This window comes from Oenanthe melanoleuca, chromosome 1 (genome assembly GCF_029582105.1).
Source record: "Oenanthe melanoleuca isolate GR-GAL-2019-014 chromosome 1, OMel1.0, whole genome shotgun sequence".
Taxonomy (NCBI): Eukaryota; Metazoa; Chordata; class Aves; order Passeriformes; family Muscicapidae; genus Oenanthe; species Oenanthe melanoleuca.
In genome coordinates, this window is record NC_079333.1 from 14485702 (window position 1) to 14507327 (window position 21626).

The 21626-nt window shown below is 38.6% G+C and overlaps 1 protein-coding gene across 4 annotated transcripts in view; it reads right to left on the reverse strand.

Moving 5' to 3' along the window:
- The window catches only part of APP (amyloid beta precursor protein), a 181553-nt gene that overhangs the window by 23995 nt on the left and 135932 nt on the right, over positions 1–21626 (reverse strand). For all 4 annotated transcript variants that reach the window (XM_056495361.1, XM_056495350.1, XM_056495339.1 and 1 more), the window contains 2 exons: positions 21400–21499; positions 3264–3485 (listed from right to left, as the gene is read on the reverse strand). In XM_056495361.1, the coding sequence (XP_056351336.1) occupies positions 3264–3485; positions 21400–21499 (322 nt within the window). The remainder of the gene's footprint in view (positions 1–3263; positions 3486–21399; positions 21500–21626) is intronic.

The following is a 21626-nucleotide window of genomic DNA, read 5'->3' on the forward strand; positions in this document are numbered from 1 at the left end:
ACATCAAAAACTAGCACAAACCAGCAGGTGAGGAGTGCTATGTGATGCCCACTATCAAGAACATTGTTGAAGAGAGGAACTGAACAAATCAAAAGGATAACAAAGTACACTTGCAGGAATCTCACTTTAGATAAAAACTAGATACAGACATTAAAGGTCCCTGTAACCCGCAAGCTAAAACACGAAGGGTAAACCACCAAACCCAGTTAGTCATTGGCAAAATGCCCAGAGGGCTTGGCAGTGTCAGAGGCTCACAGCTCTTGGGGGTCACTTTGAGGATGCATTTTGCATTGCTGAAATACAGTTCCTGGCATTTTTCATGGTGCCTCTGTACGGTTCTCAGAAAGTGTTTCTTTGTTAACCTAATTTGTGTCACAGCATGCTGGACGTCCATACAGTATATTACCTGCTGCTTTAGATTAACTTCCATCTACATTTCCAGGGAAACTACCTCAGGGAAAAACAAGTGACAATACACTTGCAGAAAATACTGAGTTATGCTAGACTTTCAAAGTCTATTTATTTTTAGATGATTTTTTTACTTACTTGTGAGTAAAAGCAATTCTAGGAAAATAAATTATTTGCATAAAACCTGTTTTTTAAAACATGCAGTTTACATGGGGAAAATTTCAAATGAAGTTATGAAACCTTAAGATTACATGGCAACATACCAATCCAATACATTATTAATATCTCTGGGTGAAACCTGGGATTAGATCATGGCCATGTGGAAGGAAACAGGCAAGGAAACTAATAATAAGAAATTCTAGGGGGGAGGGTTGTGGTATTTTAACTTCATCAGTTCATCAGAAGGGGGAATAAAAGAGGAGAAGAAAAATAGGTCAGTTACTAATTTCCTGCTATTCCAAACCATATTATAACAAGACAAAAACATATTTTTGGAAGCAAGGTAGAACAAGCCTGAAGTATTAAAGAAGAAAACAGGCATGGGAAGTGAAGGCAAATGGCACAGTCAGTCCTGGGATCCTGGAACAACAAGATGAGAGACAAACACAAAGGAAAAAAATAAAGCTGTGAAGTTCCCCTTTGATGATATGGGCAAAGGTATAGAAATGGTCTCTAAAGAAAAAATGTATTCTTGGCATGATCACATTAAGAACATTGTGGTTTGGGTAGAGAAGGGAGAAGTACAAAGGGAAACAAGAAGGACTTGAAGAGGTTTCAGTCACCAAATGATTTCCACTTCTAACTGTGCATACTTGAACAATGACAATGGTTAGCCTAACTGAACTATCTGCTGCAATAAGTTAATGACAAATACAATACAGTACTGGTATAAAAATCCAAAACTAAACCCCAACAACTTGAAGGCATGAAAGAATAAGTGCTACAACAAACAATATATTGCATTAAAACACACAGGCCTAATAATTGAGTATGGAATTCCAGGCAGGAGGGTTTTTGTTTCTTATTTGCTACCATACATTTGAAAAGGAGAACCATCTCAGTATAGCTGCCTGTGGGAATTTAGTTCACTTTGAAGTACCTTTCAGTATTAGATTCTGAGCTTAGACAGGTTTCTGAAGGAAAAATACACTTGTGTGATTAAACTCTGGGTATGTCTGGGGGCACCTGTCTACTTAATAACTTCTAAACCTGGTGGTTGAAATCAATATATTTTGAAAGCTAAGAGGACAGATATCAAAAATAATGAATCCTCACCATGTTTTATGAAAGCAGGCAACAGTCATAGAAACTGATGCCCTGCATGCCTCAGCAACAGAAAAAAAAATGGAGCAAGAGCTGCAACTGAAAATTCCTGCAGGACAGACATGAGCCAGACTGTCACCTGCTCCTGGCAGACAGCCTTGACACTAGCACTAGCTAGCTTCTTAGAGCAAGCTGCAGCTCCTTCCCCAGGAAAATGAGGTTCAGCCTGCCAGCCTGTGGGCCATCTGCACCCCTTGCCAGTGCCTGACGTGCTCCAGCCAGCTGCTCCCACTGCCTGCCATGTCACTTGGCTGCAAGTGCCCTTCAGACACAGCTGGAGTCCTTGTCACTATCTCCTGCCTCCTGCTTTTTCCTGCTGGCTGCTCTGTTGAGTTTGCTATGGCTCTGCTCTTTTACTTGGTCCCTAACTTGCAGTGCTGACTCCTCTGATTTTAGCCCTACTCTTGACCAGCCTCTCCTCTTCCTCTCAGATCTGTTAAATGACCTTTGTGCAGATCTTTTCTTTTGCCTGATCCTAGGTTTCTCTGACTCCTTGGGACAAACTTTGATTCCATTGATTTCACCTGGCACCAACACCAGACCTGGCAAATCCATATCTATGTCCCACACAGCCAGCTGCTCACAGTCACTCACATACCGTGCTGGAATGAGACTAACTGCATAAGGATGATCTCAGAACTCATTCTGAGAGCAGGTACAGCCTAAGCCAGTGGTTTCAAAAGACTTGAGGAGGATGTTAATGTCTGTGCAGTTCAGCTATAAATCACAGATTTGCCTGAGAAGACTTCTGCAGTTCCAGGCTCTGTGTGTACTGTGGCTTTGCAGTATCACACTTTCACTGATACGATTAACTTAGCACTAGTAACAGTGCAGTTGAACAAAGGAAAACAAAAGCAAGAAGAACTTGAATGACATGATCTCAGGTTTCTGATTTATTGGCTCCAGCACTTAAGTGAACCACCAATTCCAGATTCTACATGGATTATTCAAGTAGCATGCAGTCACTTCAGTGAAGTAGTCCATGAACATATAATACTCCTCAGGAAAAACCTTTTCACTAGCCAGGTTGTATTGATGTGCATGTAGGAACATTTCTGCAGTACATTCCAGACAACCAGTGTGTGGAGTGAAATAACATTATCTGTCTGCTAGGATTATGCTGGAACTGTGATTATTGTCATGCCAGCAAATAAAAAGCTCTATCTTAAATAAAACACTAATTTCATCATAGCACAAATCTAGCAACTTATCTATCTCCCTTCAGTCATTGTCATGTATCTTATAAGATTGTTACTAATAATCTAGCAATTTATTATTGGTTGTTTCTGAAGGCAAGTAAGCTCAACTCTGAAATTTATTGTGTGTCTAAGTTACAGATTTTAGTCAGGACTTTCTATTCCATCAAAGACATACAGCTGACACAGCAGACTAGTTCCAAATGTATATTTCAGAACCTCTATCCCACTTACACTTACTTACAGGAAAAATGCTAATTTTCAGGGAACAACGTGGAAAGAAACCACAAAGCTCAGATCAGAAAGTCCTGTGGTTTCTCCCTCTGTTGTGCTTACCTTCATTTTCAGTATTGGCTGGAACAGAATCAACTCCAAAGGGATGCCATGGCTGAAGGTCATCTAGGCTGAAGTCTCCATCCACTGGAAGAAGTTCAACTGTAGTCTTTGTTTCCGTCAATGAAGGCATAAGAGCATCATTTCCATAGCTGATTCTGGGTTCGCTGATCATATTGGCCAAAACATCATCAGAGTAGTTTTGTTCTTTCTGAAGTAATTCATCTGCAAGGAAATTTCAATGCAGAAATTATCTGAAAGAGCCAGCATATCTAGGGACCTATTTTCAATGCTATTCAAGTAAGAATTCACTGTCATGAGATTCTGTTTTCTTATGATAAATAGAAACATTAAGGCTTGGAACAGTCAAAACCCCACGTGAGGCACTGCAGCTAAGGCATTTTTTTGAAACATCCACCAGAATTGCTCAATGCTGTTTCCCACCCATATTTCCAGCACGTAACAGATCACAGGTCTGTGTCATATACATTTCTTGGCTCTTCCCAACCACTTAAAAAGGAAGCACAAAACAATTCTCTTCAACTTCAACATGCTGCATTAAGTCAACTGGTGAGAGATCCACAGGAAGAAGTGTCTTTTTAATTTCTCCTTCCTCTTAATGCTCACTGCCAAAGCTCACCACAACTCTTAAATCCTAAATCTCCACAGCAGTCACTGTATTAAATTGGGTTTACTATAACACATCAAATCTGAAGAAACATTTGATTTTTTTAACATAATATATAATAACTTCATCATAACACTGAAGTAGTTCTTTGTTAAAAAGCAGTAGTAGACACCTAGTAGTAGTAGTAGTAGTAGTAGTAGCAGGCAAATTATTTTACAAGCTACCAGCACCTAAAGCTATGCAGTATTATCTATGCTGTGGAGTTTTTTTTCTTGAAGCAAAGTGGGAACAATCAAAGCACTTTTCAGTTCCATCAGGTGTATATAGACTGTTGAACTCCATGTTAAAAACAAGCTCAGAGGTTGTGTGTGCTTCATTATTCCTACTCCCTTCTCACATCAAAGTTCCTCTACTCTCAGAGCAGAAAAGACATGGACTTGCTGGAGTGAGTCCAGAGGGCCACAGAGTAGATCAGAAGGCTGAAATACCTCTGCTATGAAGACAGGCTGTGACAGCTGGGGCTGTTCAGCCTGGAGAACAGCAAGGTCCTACAAGACTTTACTGGGGCCTTTCAATATTTAGAGGGGGCCCAACAGGGGCCTATAAGAAAGAAGGGCCAAACTTGTTATCAGAGCCTTTTGCAATAGGACACGGAGTGATGGTTTTAAACTGAAGGAGAGTAAATTTACGTAAGATACAAGAAAGGAATTTTTTACATGGAGAGTGGTGCTAGATGCCCTGGCATCATTCAAGGCCAGGCTGGACAGAGCTCTGACCAAGCTATCTAGTTGAAGATGTCCTTGCTCAATGCAGAGAGGGCTGGAGTAGATGACCTTTAAAAGGTCCCTTCCAACCAAAACTATTCTGCAATTCTATTCTTGATCCCCCCTGGTTCACTGACATCTGCTTTTGTAGGAAAAACATACTATTTGCAAGTATTTTGAGGTAACTTGCTGCACAAGAGCACATTCGAGTAAGCAATTGCAATGCAGACCAGTGCTAATAATAGTGAGCAAGTGCCACAGAGCTAAATAGTTCATAACAGGAGACTGTAATAGAGTCCAAGTGAGCATATGAGAACACACAAGGCAGCTGATGATACAACAGCTTTTATTAAGCCTGTCTCCTCCGCACTTCATTAAGGACCCCCTGACTGTCACTACTGCACACCCACATCTCTACCATGTAGCAAGTCATGGACATGAATCACCACTCTGCTGCTAAACCCTTTATGCCACTCCACAGGGGCTCACTCATTTCCTAGTAATATCAGTGATTAAGGGCATCTAATTTTCTATACACACCACAGCTTTAGACACCTCAGCAAAAACTTTGGAATGCTATGTCTCCTCCCAGCTTTACACCATGAACCTTCATGCCACAGAAGTACAATATAACCATGCAGCATGCTCATCAAGGACCTTTATCATCACACAAGCATTAGAGGTGCCACTGCTTCAGCGCCTCTATCAACAATGATGCAGTAGGACTCTGCTCTGTAATACATCTCTCAAAGGCCACCTTGAGACAGCTGATGAAATCTCTGCCATGCCATTCACAGAACACTAAATTCAGAACATCAAAAATATTGCAACAAAATGTTGCAACTTCAGCTCTGTAGCAAATATGGGTTCTGAATCTTGTAAAATAATGCTTTAAAATAAATTTTCTAGTTTAAACAATAATTACTTGAGCAGATGGTAAGACTAACATGAATACAAAATTTAATTCTGTGATTTAATTTGTCCATTAGAATGACTTACTAGGACAGTACAGAAAGCCGGTGTCAGTCACAATGAATTGTTTTTCTTTTCAGTTCATTTTACTGAAACCAGCTCTATTTTATGACATCTACTAAATCTTCAGCATAGAAGTTAAATCTGATTTTGTCTCCAAACTGTACTTACACTAATCTTTTTTCAAATTAAACTACATCCTTTTATCAGAAGAAAGACAGGTGAAGCACCTTGATATTCTGAGCAGACACTATCACAATATGCTAATTTTCATTAGATAGGGATGAAGGAGCTTTAAAAAAGAACTGGATTTTAGTGCCTTGACAGAGGAGTCTGGTATCCATGTGCCTTGCAGGGAGCCACAGATGACAGCAGCTGAGAACACTAATACCATGTCATCATGGACCACACCAGAGAGTTATAGTACTGAGCACCTTTGTGACCACAGACCTGGGCATTGGAATGGTTTTGGGGCACAGCTCCCCTTGTTCCCACTGTTCTCCCCATCCCCAGAGGATGGTGTGGGCTAACTGCAGAGACCTGGAGCTCAGGCAGCTCAGGCAGCAATGGCAGAGGGTGGTGCTGGAGAAGCTGTGCCTACCCTGTACAACTGTCCATACTCTGCTGCTGACTCACTCAGTGTCACCTGCAGACAGCTCCTGCCCTTGGAAAGGGAGAAATGGTGCACAGAGGGCAAGGAAGGACCTAAGCTCTGGCAGTGGAGGAGCAGCACCAGGACTGGTACAGCACTCAAGAGAGGACACAGTGCAGGAATGGCTGGGCTAGCCAGGCTGACAGAGAGGAGCTCCAAACTCCCATCATGATACCATCATTATATCTATATTTCTGAGGGCTGGGAGTGATCACACACAGAGTCTCTCTCAAGGTTACCCAAGTGGGAGCAGATCCTTGCTAGCAGATCCTTGCTAGCTCCGTTGTTTTTCACTCAGCTGTGCTGCACAGCATGGAGAGGAACTGACCTGCACAATAGCTCAAGTGAGGCAGACAGATAATACAACCAGCAGATTATGATCACATCCATTTTACAAGCGGGGAGACAATGGCCACATGAGTCAAACCCATCTGACAGGATGAATCAGACACTGAATGACAGTGAGAAATTGGAATTGCCTGGCATAGAAACTGCTGGAATCCATCACACTGAGGCAGCTGTGTCTGCATTGAGTAAATGATTCACAAACAATTGCTTCAATCATTGAACTGCTAAAAAAAGTTTGCCTTAGGATTTCCAGTTATTGATACTACTGGTAAAGTCCAAGATTGATTTTTCAGGGCTGATGTTGTTCCAAGTATCGATGGCTACTTGAACCATCAGTTACGCTAATGGAAAGCCAAACATCCATTCATCGACACAGGACTCCCTCCATCTGCAGCTGCCAGCTCAACTCCCCCTGCAAAAGACAAATCCCTAAACAAGCAAGGAGTGCAGACAGAGCTAGAGGCTAGGATGTGCATTCAAGACTGTTTCAGGGGTTTTATTTGTATTGTGAATATCTTATCATTAGGTGCTGAAAATCGAGAGATCCTAGGTTGCTCCTCAAAATTTTCATCTCACATCAAACCTACAGGACAAAAACTCTCTGGGAATCTTTGTATAATAAATGTTTTTTGCTTGGCTCATTATCTCCTTGTGGCATTCTCCTAAGTCTTGCCATTGAGAAAAATAAAGAGGATGGCAAATCCTTCTGTCCCTCTGAGAGCAACCATGACCTTGGGAAAAAAGCACACTCAGCTGGGACCTCAGACCTCCCAGCAGCTCTGGATTTGGTGTGAGGGCATACAACTGCTGCTTCTCCTCCAGACACTCAAAATTGTCCTTTAGGCATCTCAACCTTTTCTTTCTCAGGATGAGAGACAGGCTCACTTCTAGTACTTTAATAAGATGCCTCTTGGACTTCTAACACCTAAGCAAGTTTCACTCATTCTTGGTCTCACTGCAGGCATTTCCTCATGGGTCAATACTCCTCAACAACAGTCTCTAGAAAAATTGAAGTTAAATATGTTTGGGGAATTGGATAAAAGTGTAATACCAGTCCAAACTCCTTTCAAGACTATTCTCTTATCCCACAAACAGGCAAATGGAGCCAAAAGTAAAGAAAGAGCTGAAGAAAAGAAATAAAATTTACTATAAAATCTTCTGTAGATACTGGATTGTTAGAAACTATTTGTCTACAATGCCCCAAGACCACAGTTTTGTTTGCAAATCTTTGCAAACAGCACTGTGCTAGAAAAGATATCATGACAAATCCCAACAAAGTTGATGGAGTCTTGGAGTGGCAAACCCCATCTTATGTTAAAACCTTACCTACTTTTACTGTCACACAACATTGTTTCCAATGTTGAACTTTGGGACATACTTCCCAGCCCTTAACTGGCACAGCTATAGTGACAAGAATTTCATATGAAACAGCTTCTCTTGCTGTCCTGGACTTCCAACAACCCATTATCTATCTTTCAAACCATAATTTTTATTTAGCTGAGAGTTTATTGTTTAAAGTTTCCAAAAATAATTATAATATTTGTTTGCTGTATTTTCAAGGACCCCATCTACTAAATGAAAAGCTCTGCAATCACTACTATGTGCCAAGACCATTGAATTTACGTGAAAAGCAGCTTTAAAATTAGCAACTGTAATTGTGGAGCTCTAGAAAACAATTTCTTAAACCAGATTAGAAATGAAGTGCACCCAAAACACCTCTAATTAGGACTAGTTAAAATACCACCAAATTATATGCCATGGTTTTGACCCAAAATCAAACTTCCTTTCTAAAATGCCAGTAGAACATATCTATATTTGATCCAATAAAGATGGCTTGGAACCATCAAATAAACTCATACAAATGCAGAGTCTTATTGCCTCACTTATCATCAGTCACCATTCAGTCTGAACTGAAGATGTGTTTATCCCAAAGTTACTTGCTTTTGAGCACAGGCTTTCAAAATAACAAAACTAAAAAGTGTCAGCAACCTCCCTGTTCTTCTTAACAGCAGAAATTACAGAGCAATTGAGTCACAGCAGCAGCTTCACTAGCACTGGCACATATATTGCCTTAATCCAGTCTGAAGGCAGCTTAAATCATGCACATGCTGTATGTCACAATTAGAATTCACTAAGAACACCAACACAATCATTTATTACAGTGAATGTGGTAAGAGGTAACATGTTTAGCTGCAGCTTTCAACTGTATGCCTACTTTATGGGCTAACTCAATGTCATGCTAGCTTCTAAAGCAGTTGCACTGATCTAATGCAGTCAGGTTTTAACTAATTTTGAGTGTCTGCATCTTGTCAGCTGTACGAATCAAAACTCTCCCAAATTGGTAAATATGAAAACAAGACCTCCTGTGCCTTACCACAAAGAATGAAGCTCCACTGAATTTCAAGTATTTTGTTATTTTAAGATGTTTTGCTCAAACACTGTATGATGATGATGTTCACATACTGCCATGAGTCCTAATTACAACATTATCAAGCTACAAAACACAATTCTATGCTATTCAGCGCTGAACTAATTTATTTGTATAGTACACGTCAAATATAATTTAGAGAGATTCTGATGAGAATGTTATTGAAAGTGAACTGCCTGCTGGAGGGTGGAGTGACTTTGTTGCCTGCTTGCTTTGAAGATGATGAAAGAGGAGTGATTTGGTAGATCATTCCTGTGAAACACTGGAAATGAGCCCAACCTTCAGTGCTCAGATCCATACTGACAGAGAAACGTGACCACGCCATCAGATCTAAGCTTTCTTCTCACCCTCCTCGGCAGCCTGTGAAATTATGCCACAGTTCTTTTTGTCTGGAAACTTTTACAGTGCAATGTGTCTCTCCCTCAGGACTACAGGGAGAAAAAAGAGCAAGAACCATGGAAAAATGCATTTCATAGTTCTTATTTTCTGTCCTTCAGAGATATTACCGCTAGGTAACAGCAAGTAGCAGCCAAAACCCTCCACATTTCAGAAATTTCTTATGTGCATGAAAACCTAGTTCCGTAAGTCAAAAAGAGTTTGTCTGTTTCAGAAAGTGAACAATTAAGGCATCATGAAACAGTTGACCTAAAATATTTTTTCTAGAAGATAGTAAGAGAATAAGCATCCCATAGCCTTAGATAGCACCTTGATGGCTAAGAACCTAACTTTAGAAAAAACACACATTTGAACTGGACAACAGCTGCAATAATTAGAACCATGCTAAAAAGAACATATTCTATCAAATTTAAAAAAAAAGTCACAACTTTAGCACTTCACTTCTTTTCCATTTCTTGCTCCTATTTCAGCACATGTGGATTTTGCTGTTTCCTGAATCACATCATAAAAACAACCCAAGTGAGCTTCCTCCTGTTAGCTGATACATGGAATAATGTTTCAGTTAAATCTACCTTGCATGCATTTTGTCTTAAATCATTAAAACCCTTAAAGACATTTAGCTAATATTCAGAACAATTTTTCTTGTGCAGGTAAACCACAGGTTTTCTGGTACAGAACAGTCTTTAAAGCTTGGGTAATCCAATTCAGGAAAACACTTACTACCAAGTAATGATTGATTTCAAAATTACCTCAGTATCCTTTTCATTAGGGATGGACTTCAATGCAAATTTAGCTTTGTTCGTGGCTATGTAATTACTGAGCAGTCTGAGCAAAGGTTCATGACAATTTTCACACTGCTTCATCAGCCTGCAATGAAACTCATGGTCTGAAATTTTGTCTGATTTTCCTAGAAGGCTGGTATGACACTCTGTGCCTTCAGTGACAGAAACTTTAATTACTACAGATCCATAGTTACCTGACAACTACACAAACTACCTATTAACTAAAATTAAATCTCAACATATGGCTAAGTGCACATTTATAATTCTTTTGGTATTTAACAGCCAGTCACCTGATTAATAACTGCATTTCCTCCTCACTTCAAAGCAGAGAGTATTGAAGCTTGTGTCTTTTCTGAGAGTTATTTAACAGAAATTAAAGACCCTGCTCTTCCCTTTCACAACATGCCTTTTTGTCAATTTCTGTTGTCTCTTTCCCCTTCTCTCATCCCCTCCTCATTCAATTTGGTTAAATTAAACAGTTCCTTTCCAAGGAAGACATGGAAACAACCTAATAGGAAGGTAGGTAAGATAACATTAAAAAATACTTGGGGATAAAACTGAATTGAAATTACACCATAATCCAGAACATATATTGTATATCATCATCCTAATCCAAAGAAGACACTGTGACAAACTTTCGATGTTTAAATTTAACTCCATAATTAATTCCTAATTAACATAACATTAAGTGCTTTAAAATAGGCTGAATAGTCTAAATTAAAACAAAGAGCCCAACCAATCATCACTCATGTTAATGCCAGATGAACTACCAATCATTATTCCTGCTCAGACTTGTGTGAAAAAGATAAAGCCAAGTACCTTTCCCTCTTAAGTAGCTTTTAAGGCTTATAAGTGAAACTGCTCTGCAAAAAAAATTTATATTAAATATTGCTATGTAATTTTATTGTTTTATTTTCTGAAAATAATTACTTATTTTATTTATGAATTATTTCTTGGTGTTATTTATTGATAAAAACAATTATATTTACTTGCCAAACTTACAATACACAATACAATTTAAAACTGCAGTAGGACCTAAAACTACCAGTTTCTAACATCTGAAAAAAGTCAGTTACCCATAATTTTCTAGAAACACTTCTAAAGGTCAGATTGTGAATCCCACAACAATTTTTGTTGTGTACTGATCTTGGCAGGACAAATAATCCATTAAAAATTACAAAAATCTGAACATTAACTTGTTGCAGTGATGTTTTAAGATTTTAGGTTTTGCGTTTTTCAGATCCTGAACTGCATTACTGTGTGACTCTGAACTCCATATAGAGTGTTAGTTAATTCTCTTGAATGTTAGTTAATTCTCTTCACATTTTGGTCACACAAAACAATTCTTCTAGGCCAGGGATCCACCTGTCTCAGGCACCAAAAAGTATAAACAAAAGCGAATGGGGGAGAGGGAAGCTTAATTACCTGAAGCTATAATTGGAGGATTAACCCCTGACAGTGCTAATTTATAGATAGACCTAACTTATATCTGCTAATAGACCAAATTTTTGTCTGTCTGAAAAACTCATGACCATTGTCCAGCTTGGGTGTAGCCCCCTGGGGAGGCTTCATGTGCCCTTAATGTACATGGAGGCCCTTAATTAAATATATCCACTTTTATCCTTTAAACTTCTTCTGGCCTCTGTTTCCAGGTAAGCCCAAAATAGGCATCAGCAGCTGATACCTTTGGTCAAAAGAGAATATTTTAAAATTTAAATCCAAATTTACCAAAACTGAATTGTGCAGTGCCTGCTCCAGATAATAAGTATTTTGCCTATTTATTAACTGCAGTTTTAGCACTTGATAGGCCAGATGCATCCTAGGTGGTCAGATTAATGTAAAGAGATGCATTTATTAAATTCACCAAATATAACTACGAAGTGGGATGTGGCCATTTCTGATGCCTTATACACTGTCTTTCATACTCATCATCTAAAAGAAGGAAGCAGAACAGAACAAGAACTGGAACCCTGCCCAGGCATTACTATTCAGAAAAATGCATTTTTCAGTGAAATTTGGTATATGAAAATCAAAGGCAGGAAAAAGCTGTACTGATGAAAGATTATTTCAGTTGTAATCCCATGCACATGTAATCATGCATGGGAACTGGCAGGACATTACTTCAACATCTCCATCAACCCAGCCATTCTGTAAAATCACATATTCTCTGTAATTTTTTCCATTTTTATCCCAATAGTAACAACTTGTCAAGGAATAACACCACAGATACTTCTGACCATAATAAACACCTGTGAATTTTCCCTCTGCACTTCTGGAAAGCAAGCTATGCTTCAAACAAAATTTAGTACACCATTGGCATTATCCCCCTCAGGATATCTACCCACAGTGATGCAGTTCAGACTTTAGTGATTAAATCCCTCTGGAAAACAATTTCAGAGATTGACACACTAGCTCTGCAATATATTATATGTAAAACTACATTAGCTTCTGCAGACAGTTACTCCAGTAACTGGTTGTCACTGGAGACTTGCAATTTGCCAGCAGGTAAGAATTAAGATGATTCCTTTGTTTTTTCACAATCCAAGACCTCCTACTAGGAATCTGATCTTAGAGTGAATCACACAGAATGACACAACTGTGTTTCCAAAACATGTTAACTGGGAAAAGAAAATCCATAATTCAACAGCACGAATGAAGCAGAAGATGTTGGAGTGTCTGTGATCCCACAGTTTTGGGCTGCTTCAGTACTCGTGGACATTGACATAATGAACTTGATTTAAGATGTCCTATTTATGAAAAAAATTGCACATATATTCTGTGTATTAAAAAAATCTCCAGTAGCTCAGTATAATGAGATTTCCATAAGCAAGCAACATTTTACCAAGCCAGAGCCTCCCCTCTGACTGGAGCTATTCATTTGGAAAGTCACCTGCTCTCAGATCATATCTGAAAGCTGGACAAATGTTTTCAGACTTTGCTGATCTAGCCAAAAGAAAAAAAGAATGACATCTTAAATCTGGCACGTGATGAACTAACATAGGAGTTCCTTAAAGCATTATCAAGAAATACTAATGAGAAAGGCTGAGAAGCCATTCTGCTCCATAAGACTAAAAGCAGAGTTAAAAAAAAATTTGGGATCACCACATATTTTATCTGTATCATCTCAAAACTGCATGCTCAACTTTAGACTTTTCACTGATGACACGAAAGAACAGGAAATCAATTAAACTAGATGTTCATGAGGAAACCTGTAACTATAACAGGATTACCATAAGGTAATCCTGACCTACAATTTTTTTAAAATCAAATATATCCAGTATACTGATTTAAAATAATACACTAACTCCTTTAAATACAACAATTTCATATAATCTAACCCTACTACTTGCAAGACAAGTAGTAGGAGAGACAAGGCTCTCCAAGAAATTCTGTCTTCATGACACCAGAAAATGACTGGTGATTTAGAAGAAAATCCTGATCAAGTCTGTATTTCCATGTGTATCCAATCACATAAGAAAAAACAGGAAAGAATACAACCAATTATTCAAAGTTTAATGCATTTTTTCCCACTGTGCACAAGGTGACTGTAGACTCTTCCAGAGCAGTATCAAAAGAAGTTGTTAAGTGGACACTGTCTCAGCCTAAGCCTGTTGCCACTGTGAGCCCAGAGTGGTTTCATGATCATGAACTCCTTGTGGAATCTGTAGTGGGGATGGCAACATTCTATTAAAAGAGAAGTGTCTATGAAAAAATACTTCAGGCTAAAGTAATGGAAAGGACACAGAATAAGGTCTTCAAGAAGGATCTATCAATGCAGGGCAGAGGGCTCTCACCATCAACTCCTGAAGAAAATCAAGACAACACCTTCAAACCTTTCCTGCAAATAGATGAATTATTTAGAGTGAAAGATTTAAATACTCACTGAAATAGCAGGTGCTCAGAAAAATCTAAAAATTACTTTGTTTATATATATATAAGTCTATATATATGGTTATATATTTATAGGTCCACGATTATTATCAGTTTTCAGTTCGAAAACCTGGATCATGAGACCAGATTTTTTAGAGGTGCAAGTGAAACAGAACAGCATTTTTCAAACCAGAGGAAAATAATCTCTTAATAAACTTAGTCACTTCTATTAACTTTCTAGTCTGATTAAACTTCTGAACTGGAAAACAAGATGTCCCATATCTTTCCCTTAAGAAGAAACCACCTCAATCCAAAGCCACCCAAAGCCATTTATCGTTTTCTCAGTATCTGTGAGCCCTGGAGGAAGCTGGCTCTTTTACTCACTGAAGTCGAATTCACAATATTTATGAGATTAAAAGAGGGCTTGTGCACACAAAAATCAGGATTCATGTCTTTTCTGGAGAACATTAGGACACAATAGCCCATTTAGCTACAAAAGATGGGGAGGATATAGCACATTGTTAATGAAAGCACTTCAGAACATCAGCGTCAGTGATGAGCATTTATATCTATTTTAATTATCTACAATTCTCTGCCTAATTTTCTATGACAGTTAAATAATCTTTACAAAAATAAGCTTAGAAAAAGAAAATGTTGGATTTATTTCCAGGATTTTTTTCTCTTCTCTCCTACATTGAAGCAAAGGACATATCCTACTAGCAGACAGAGCTGAGTCTCTTAAACATACACATAAAAAAATTTCTTTCACTGTCAGGGTGACCAAACACCAGCCACTGGCTCTGGGTGGCCTTGCTTTAGCAGAGGGAATGAAGATGTCCTCCATCCTCCAGAGGTTCTGTCTAACTCAGCCATTCTGTGCTTCTGCAACATTGGCTGATTCCCTACATGAATGTCATATATCACCTGGCTCTAACAAATGGCATCTTATTATACATGGAATTTTAGTAATTGTATGAATATTTTATAGAGATAATAAAGTGGCAAAACTGATAGCTTAGTAAAGACCACAGGCTTGTGATGACTAAAGAAAAAGACAACACTAAGTAAAAAAAAAAGAAAAGCTAAAGAGTGTGTGCATATATATGTATATGAGTTAGTCAAATGCTTAAAAAACCCATGTACTTGGGTGGAAAAGGTCTTAACTGTTCACCAGGCACTTTATCTGGGCCATATGTCAATATTTAAGCATACAAAATCTATCTCAATGTTGCTGTGGAAAGTTTAACACAGAATTAATTTGCTTTTGTGGAAGGACTCTGCTACTTTTAACCACTGGTGCAACAATACATATTTTGCTAGAATCCTAACAAAGCATCTTTTTGACTGAATGCAATAGGCCTCCAAGGGAGAATATCAAAGGTAAATAACCATCTCACAGAAAATTCAGATTTTTCTTTGAAAAGCTGAGGTCACTGGATACATATAAATATGTCAAATCAATTATGGGGAGAAAGCACAGGCACAGTTAGTGCTGGAAGTCACTTCAGTGTACCTGTGCAAATACACATTCTCTGGAGGCTGCTCCTGACTGCTTGCTCCAGTTGCATTACACTTATGGGCACAAAAAGCAGAGCAGAAGGGCAGGAACATGGGCTTGTATGATACAGCACAGGCACACCAAACAGGCTCTTTAAAGCAGGTTTTACAGAACCTTTGGTAAGACCTACATGCTATTGTCCTACTTCCACAATCTAAAGTTCACTGAGAAATTTTTGTGTGGTGTAGATATCCAGCAAATCTCAATGGAACACTTCCTGCCACAGAAAAATATGCTGATTTTAAAGAAACGAGGGTGGAAATTCAATACTTCTGCTTTGGCAAAGATGATGTTTCCTTGCATCCAAAATCGAACTCTCCCCTATACAGCACTAGCCAAGTGCCTGGGACTGTTTAGAAATGACAATTCCATTGATTTCCAGAATTGCAGAAAGTCTAAAACTGAACAGGAATTGTCCAAATTTCCCCACCTATGGGTTTTTACAGCTACTGCAAATGCTCTGTTTACACTGTCTGGATGAAGCACGTTCATCAACTAGTGCAAAACCCAACTGCCCTGATGATGAGCACCACTGGTGACTATTCTTTATCTTCCTCTATGCCAGTTCACTGAACATGACCTGTCCCAGAGCAGATAAATCCTGGAGTGCTAATTCATTTACCCATGCCTCAACGATTTTTTTTTTTTACCAGGAAAAAAAAAAAAATGAGGCATTATAAGCATGACATTTATAGCACCAATCAGACACTACCAGTGTTTTTGCCTCTAGTTTTAGAGGAAGGCTAGAAATGGTTCTTATTAAGCAGCCTACAACTGCCACCTCCACAAACAAAAAGCAATTTCAAGAATTTTTTAGTTTAACACACTCAAATTGAGTTACAAGGTAATTACTGTTCTTTTTTGATATGAACTACACCATTCTGTATGATCCCATTACAACACTCTTGGAAACCTCTGAACAAGCTTTTGACACAGTCAATGTAAGTCAACTTTGCTTTATTATTCTGATACCTTCACTGGGCAACCCAGCTCCAAATAAAGGTTCAGAAATCCTAAGTATCGCTTCAACATCTTTAACATTTTTGAAGGTGGAACTCTTTCCTTCAGCTAAATTTTAAGGCAGGACAAGGAAAAGTTACAGAAAAGCAAGGCACTGAGAAGTCCCACTGCAGTCTGACAGACATTACTAATTACATATTCAAACCACAGCATTTCAAGGGAGAGGATGAAGAAAACAATCACAAAAGGAATGGCACCAAACAAAACAAGACCAAGAATTTTCTTTTGCAAAGCCTCCAGGAGCACGTTTTGGTTTTGCACTATCAGTCCCCAGACCACTCTGGTTGTGGTTTTGAACTGTAAGCCTGCAGCAAGAAACTTACCACACCCTTAGACCTCTTACGAAGGATACCACAGAATGATTGGAAACAGCATCCGAATTCAACTCATGGCAAGAAATGCACCAAGGCTGTGGATTGCCTGCAGGTCAAAATTACAAGCTAGAAACAAGGACTCAAAAACTAGTCTAATAAATGCTAAAAGACCAGAATCAGCTGAGGTAGCACTAACTTTGCCCTAGATTCAGGTGGGCCTGATGACTAAAGAGGAAGTGTTAAAAGAAAGGAAGTCTTCAGATATCTTGAGTCTGCAGTTTTCCTGTTTCTAAAAACACTTACAAAAATCTTCAAAGAAACTTACAAGGCAAATGTCAAGAGGCAAATGTCTCTTGTTTAAAATTTTGTCATGTTAAGTTGGAGCACACAAATGCTTAAAATAGCACCTGACCCAAAGCACACTATATATATATCTGAAAGCAGGCAGGATTTGGGGTCAGCCTGGGTTTGCCTTCTCTTCTAGGCACATAATGTGGGTGTGGCATCCAGAATATGCTGCAGAAGAACAGGACAGGCAGAGTAGAACAGAAAAATAAAATAACAATAGCTTGATTTTATTTGTCAAGGGACAGATGAAACAATATTCTTTTACATATTGCTCATAACTGAATGCTTCTGAGCTTAGGTACAATACTGCTGTGGAATTACTACAGTGCTTAATAACTCCTCAGTGGAGGGCTAGAAAAGTTGAAGCTGAGGACATCAGTTTGAAGACAAGTAGCAAAGACAGAATTAAAAATTCAGATCACTGCCTGCCTATGTGACAGATGCACAAAGCTCTGATGTAGTTTCTAATTCAGAAGCTATGCCTGCTGTGTCACTCTCTGCAATAAATTGCCTTTTACATACATGGATAAGCAATCTAATCAAATAAGGATTTAAAGCAGGATGTGCTCAAAGGAACTGCTGATTTCTCTTAAAGCCTACTATTGCATTTTCTGGGTTTCCATACATATTAAATAGTATATGAGATTTATCAGAAGGAAAAGGTGAGTAGAAATACCTAGGTAGGCAAATAATCTGTTCAGATTTTTTTTTGTGCCACTCTCCTATTCATGGAGCATAGTCCTGCTCATAAGAAACTCTATTTATCACCAAGAACTACATCAATTGCCAAGAATGACCTGGTTTTTAGCACATTTACATTGTTGCCCCTTGAGAAATCATCTGCAGCCTGAATGCCAGTCTCCTACCCAAATGACCTGGTTATTCTTATTCTTCCCAAGCTTTTTCAGAACAACCATGGTCAGGTGACCTCCTTCTGCAGCTCTCAGACTGGCTCCTTTCCCCCTGTCCCAGCACAAATAACAGCCAGCCAGCAATATCCTTCCTCGCACATCTGGAATTTGCTGCTACATTACGGTGCCTGAAACCCTTATGGGGCATTTGCACATTACACATTGGTCACATGTTTAGGATGAAAGCTCTCACTTAATTGAAGTGCTGTTTTAAACCCTCTGGAGCGCTGTGGGTCTTCCAGCTATTGATATGCTCCTATGACATCCACTGTTAAAGCTGGTAGACATCAGCTGGTGATGGACACCTGCAGGTAAGGACTACCACTCTATTAAATTTTACCCTAAATTCCTGCCAGCATCTTCACTGGACTTATAAAATAACAAGAAAGGGCTGCTCTTAAAAGGCACAAAAGCCTGCTTTAATCATAGCAGCTGGATTTTTTGTTTTGGATTGCACACACTAAAACAATGCCTGTAAGCCTGCCTTCTAAGGTAGAAACTTCAAACATAGTGTGTATTTTAAAGAAACTTCAAATGTCCAACTGCTAGACTGTGATTTAACTGTCCAAAAATAGGTCATATTTCTAGCAATGAGAAAAACTGAGTGAAAAACAGCACCACATTAGATGTAAGAGGAATTAAACCCACAGTACAAATTCACAGGAAACTAGATCTCATTTACATTCCTGTTCATAGAGCTACTTGTTTGATTCAGGAAAAAACTACCTTTGTTAGAGCTCTGTTGTCTAAAGCAAAGATTATCCATTCCTCAAGGTAAAAACTGCTCATTAAGAACTCTGGAGCAGAGTGGACCTAGGAAGTAAAACTATAATGAGGAAAGAAAATTAACTAAAACCATTTTCAACCATATCTCCTTATATGTAATTTATTAGTCAGACACTCTGTGTGAGATGTTCTTACCTAGCTTATTTTTCAAATTTTCTACTGACTCAGACTTTCTAAGTCAATGGTTCCAACAAAAGGTATTTAATCACACATGTATCTTTTTAATGAGAGCTGTGATATTTCTTAGGAATGCTACAAAGTGAAGTTTTATTAGAAGTTTACTTCTCCACAGATATTGCAGCCGTAATAGGTGTCCTTTTCCATGGGTTTGGGAAGAGTATAGAGACTAAGAAATTCAGTAATTTCGGAACAGATTTTAAAACAGGCTGATCAGAGCTAGAGGGCTCAAAGCTAGGAGGATACTGTCCTCTTGAACAGATGGGAATGACCTCCACAAACTTGCATTAAAACATGTAAAACCAAGTACACAGACAATATTATCAACAAGAAATACGTTGATACAGAAAGACATTGCATTATAGAAAACTATTTTATCTAGATCAAATATTTTACCCAGAAAAGATAGTACTTTAATCTGTGGTGCTCAGTAACTCCCAACTATGAGAACTTTGTTTTAATTGCTTTAAACTTTGCAATGCTCTGAATTTTTAGAACAGCCTAAACCATTAAAACAACAACAAAAAAAATCAAGGTAAGGAAAAACTACTCAAGAGACTGTGACAAACATTTTCTTTGTGATTTCTTAACTGTTCTCAACTTATTAGGAAATAATACCTTACTAAATTTAGGGTCTTTTTTGCCCCTAAAAATTAATATTATGTTTGAGATTAGGAGTCAGATCCTTGTAAACCACTCTGCAGTTACTAGACTTTTTGGTCTCATGTCACATCAAAGATTCTGAAATTCTTATTCCACTTCAGTACATAGAAAGGAGACCAAAATTTAAAAGAATGTTTTCAGCAACGAGCATAAACATTACCAAGAATAGAAGAAATTGAAATTTGAAGCAAAAACCCCAAGGGAATGACAGCAGTGCAAAGAGAAAACTAACTGAGCATCTCAAAGACCTCACAGTACTGACATCTTTCTACAGAAATGATATGCTTTCAAATTCTCAGTACGATGTTGTTCCTCCCTGAATGACTCTACACCCACAGACTGAGATTGTTGATTGTGCCTTATAATTGTGGAGCACAGAAACACATGGTTAAGGACAATTACTAACCAGTTATCTTTTGGCTGCCTCCCAATCCCTTCCATAATTTCTTGATCTCATCTCCAGCCCTCTCAAGCAGAAGCACATCATCATAACTCATACTTTGGGCAAATGAATCCACCACTACTCCCTGTCCATCCCCTCCCTGTGTCCTAAATGCATTCTAATCCTTATTGCAGTTGCACGCCTCCCTCCCTCGTGTTTTGAAGAAATCAATGACTTAATGATCAGCTGAAGCTGGTTATTAGTGAAATTAATATGTTAACTGCCATTTGGCAGAATATTATAACTTGTGAAAAAAGCTGCTCCAAAAATGACTGTCCCATCTCTGACCTTTACATTTAACTGTAAATAATAAACTGTATTTTTCTTAAAGACACACATTAGCAACGTGATGTCCAAAACTGAGTGCAGTATCCTTGCTGCAACAGCAGCACATGGCAGGGTCTGAGTGCTGTACTGCAGATCTCTGTGCTGCAGCAATGCCACAATCAAGAGCAGGAATCTGGATGGAGGGAAAGACCATCCTTCCTCACAGCTATCTGCCATTATAGCTCTCAGGGAAGAGGCAAACATGGGACTGCTGCTACCTGAATCATCCACAGTCCAGTTTGTATGCTGGAACAAATGGGAGGGGCAGTGGTTTCAATTTGATAACTAACCAAGAACTAAAATGTCTGATCATTAGGATACTGCCAAGTTGATACCTATACTTTTCTCAGGTGCTTGGCTCTGCAACTAATTTTGTAGCTGTGGGATTTCCAAACAGTCTATATCATGTAAATACTTACCAGGTAAATCATATACCCAAAGGATAGATTTGCTAAATCTCATTGTCAATTGCTACACCCCTATAGCATGGAAGGCTACAAATGTCAATTAACATATTTCAGGGAAGACATTTACAACAGCATGATTATGCCACTGCATGGTTTATACAGGATTTGTCGTCCAAGGGTTCATTATAATTTAATATAAAATTTAAGGACGTTGATAGGTTTACTCTTCTATTTTTCAGCTGAGTTAGTATATCAATAGGAAAAGTGAGATGATGTGATTTTGCTTTTGGTGGTAATTTCTCATCACAGAAATACAAGTCTTTTTCTACATTAGTAGTTTGCATACCAACTTCATCCTGGATCTCCTCTGCCACAGCAGGCACATTGTAGAGGAAGGAGAGAGACTGGTTCATGCGTTCATATATCACTCGTAGATGTGTCATAACCTATGGAAACAAAAGTATTTGAAGGAGGGCAATACTATGGATAATTTGACATTATCACAAATTTCAGATTACAGCAAGCAAGACCGTTCTCACTTGAGCAGCTGTAAGATTTCAATATGCTCTATGT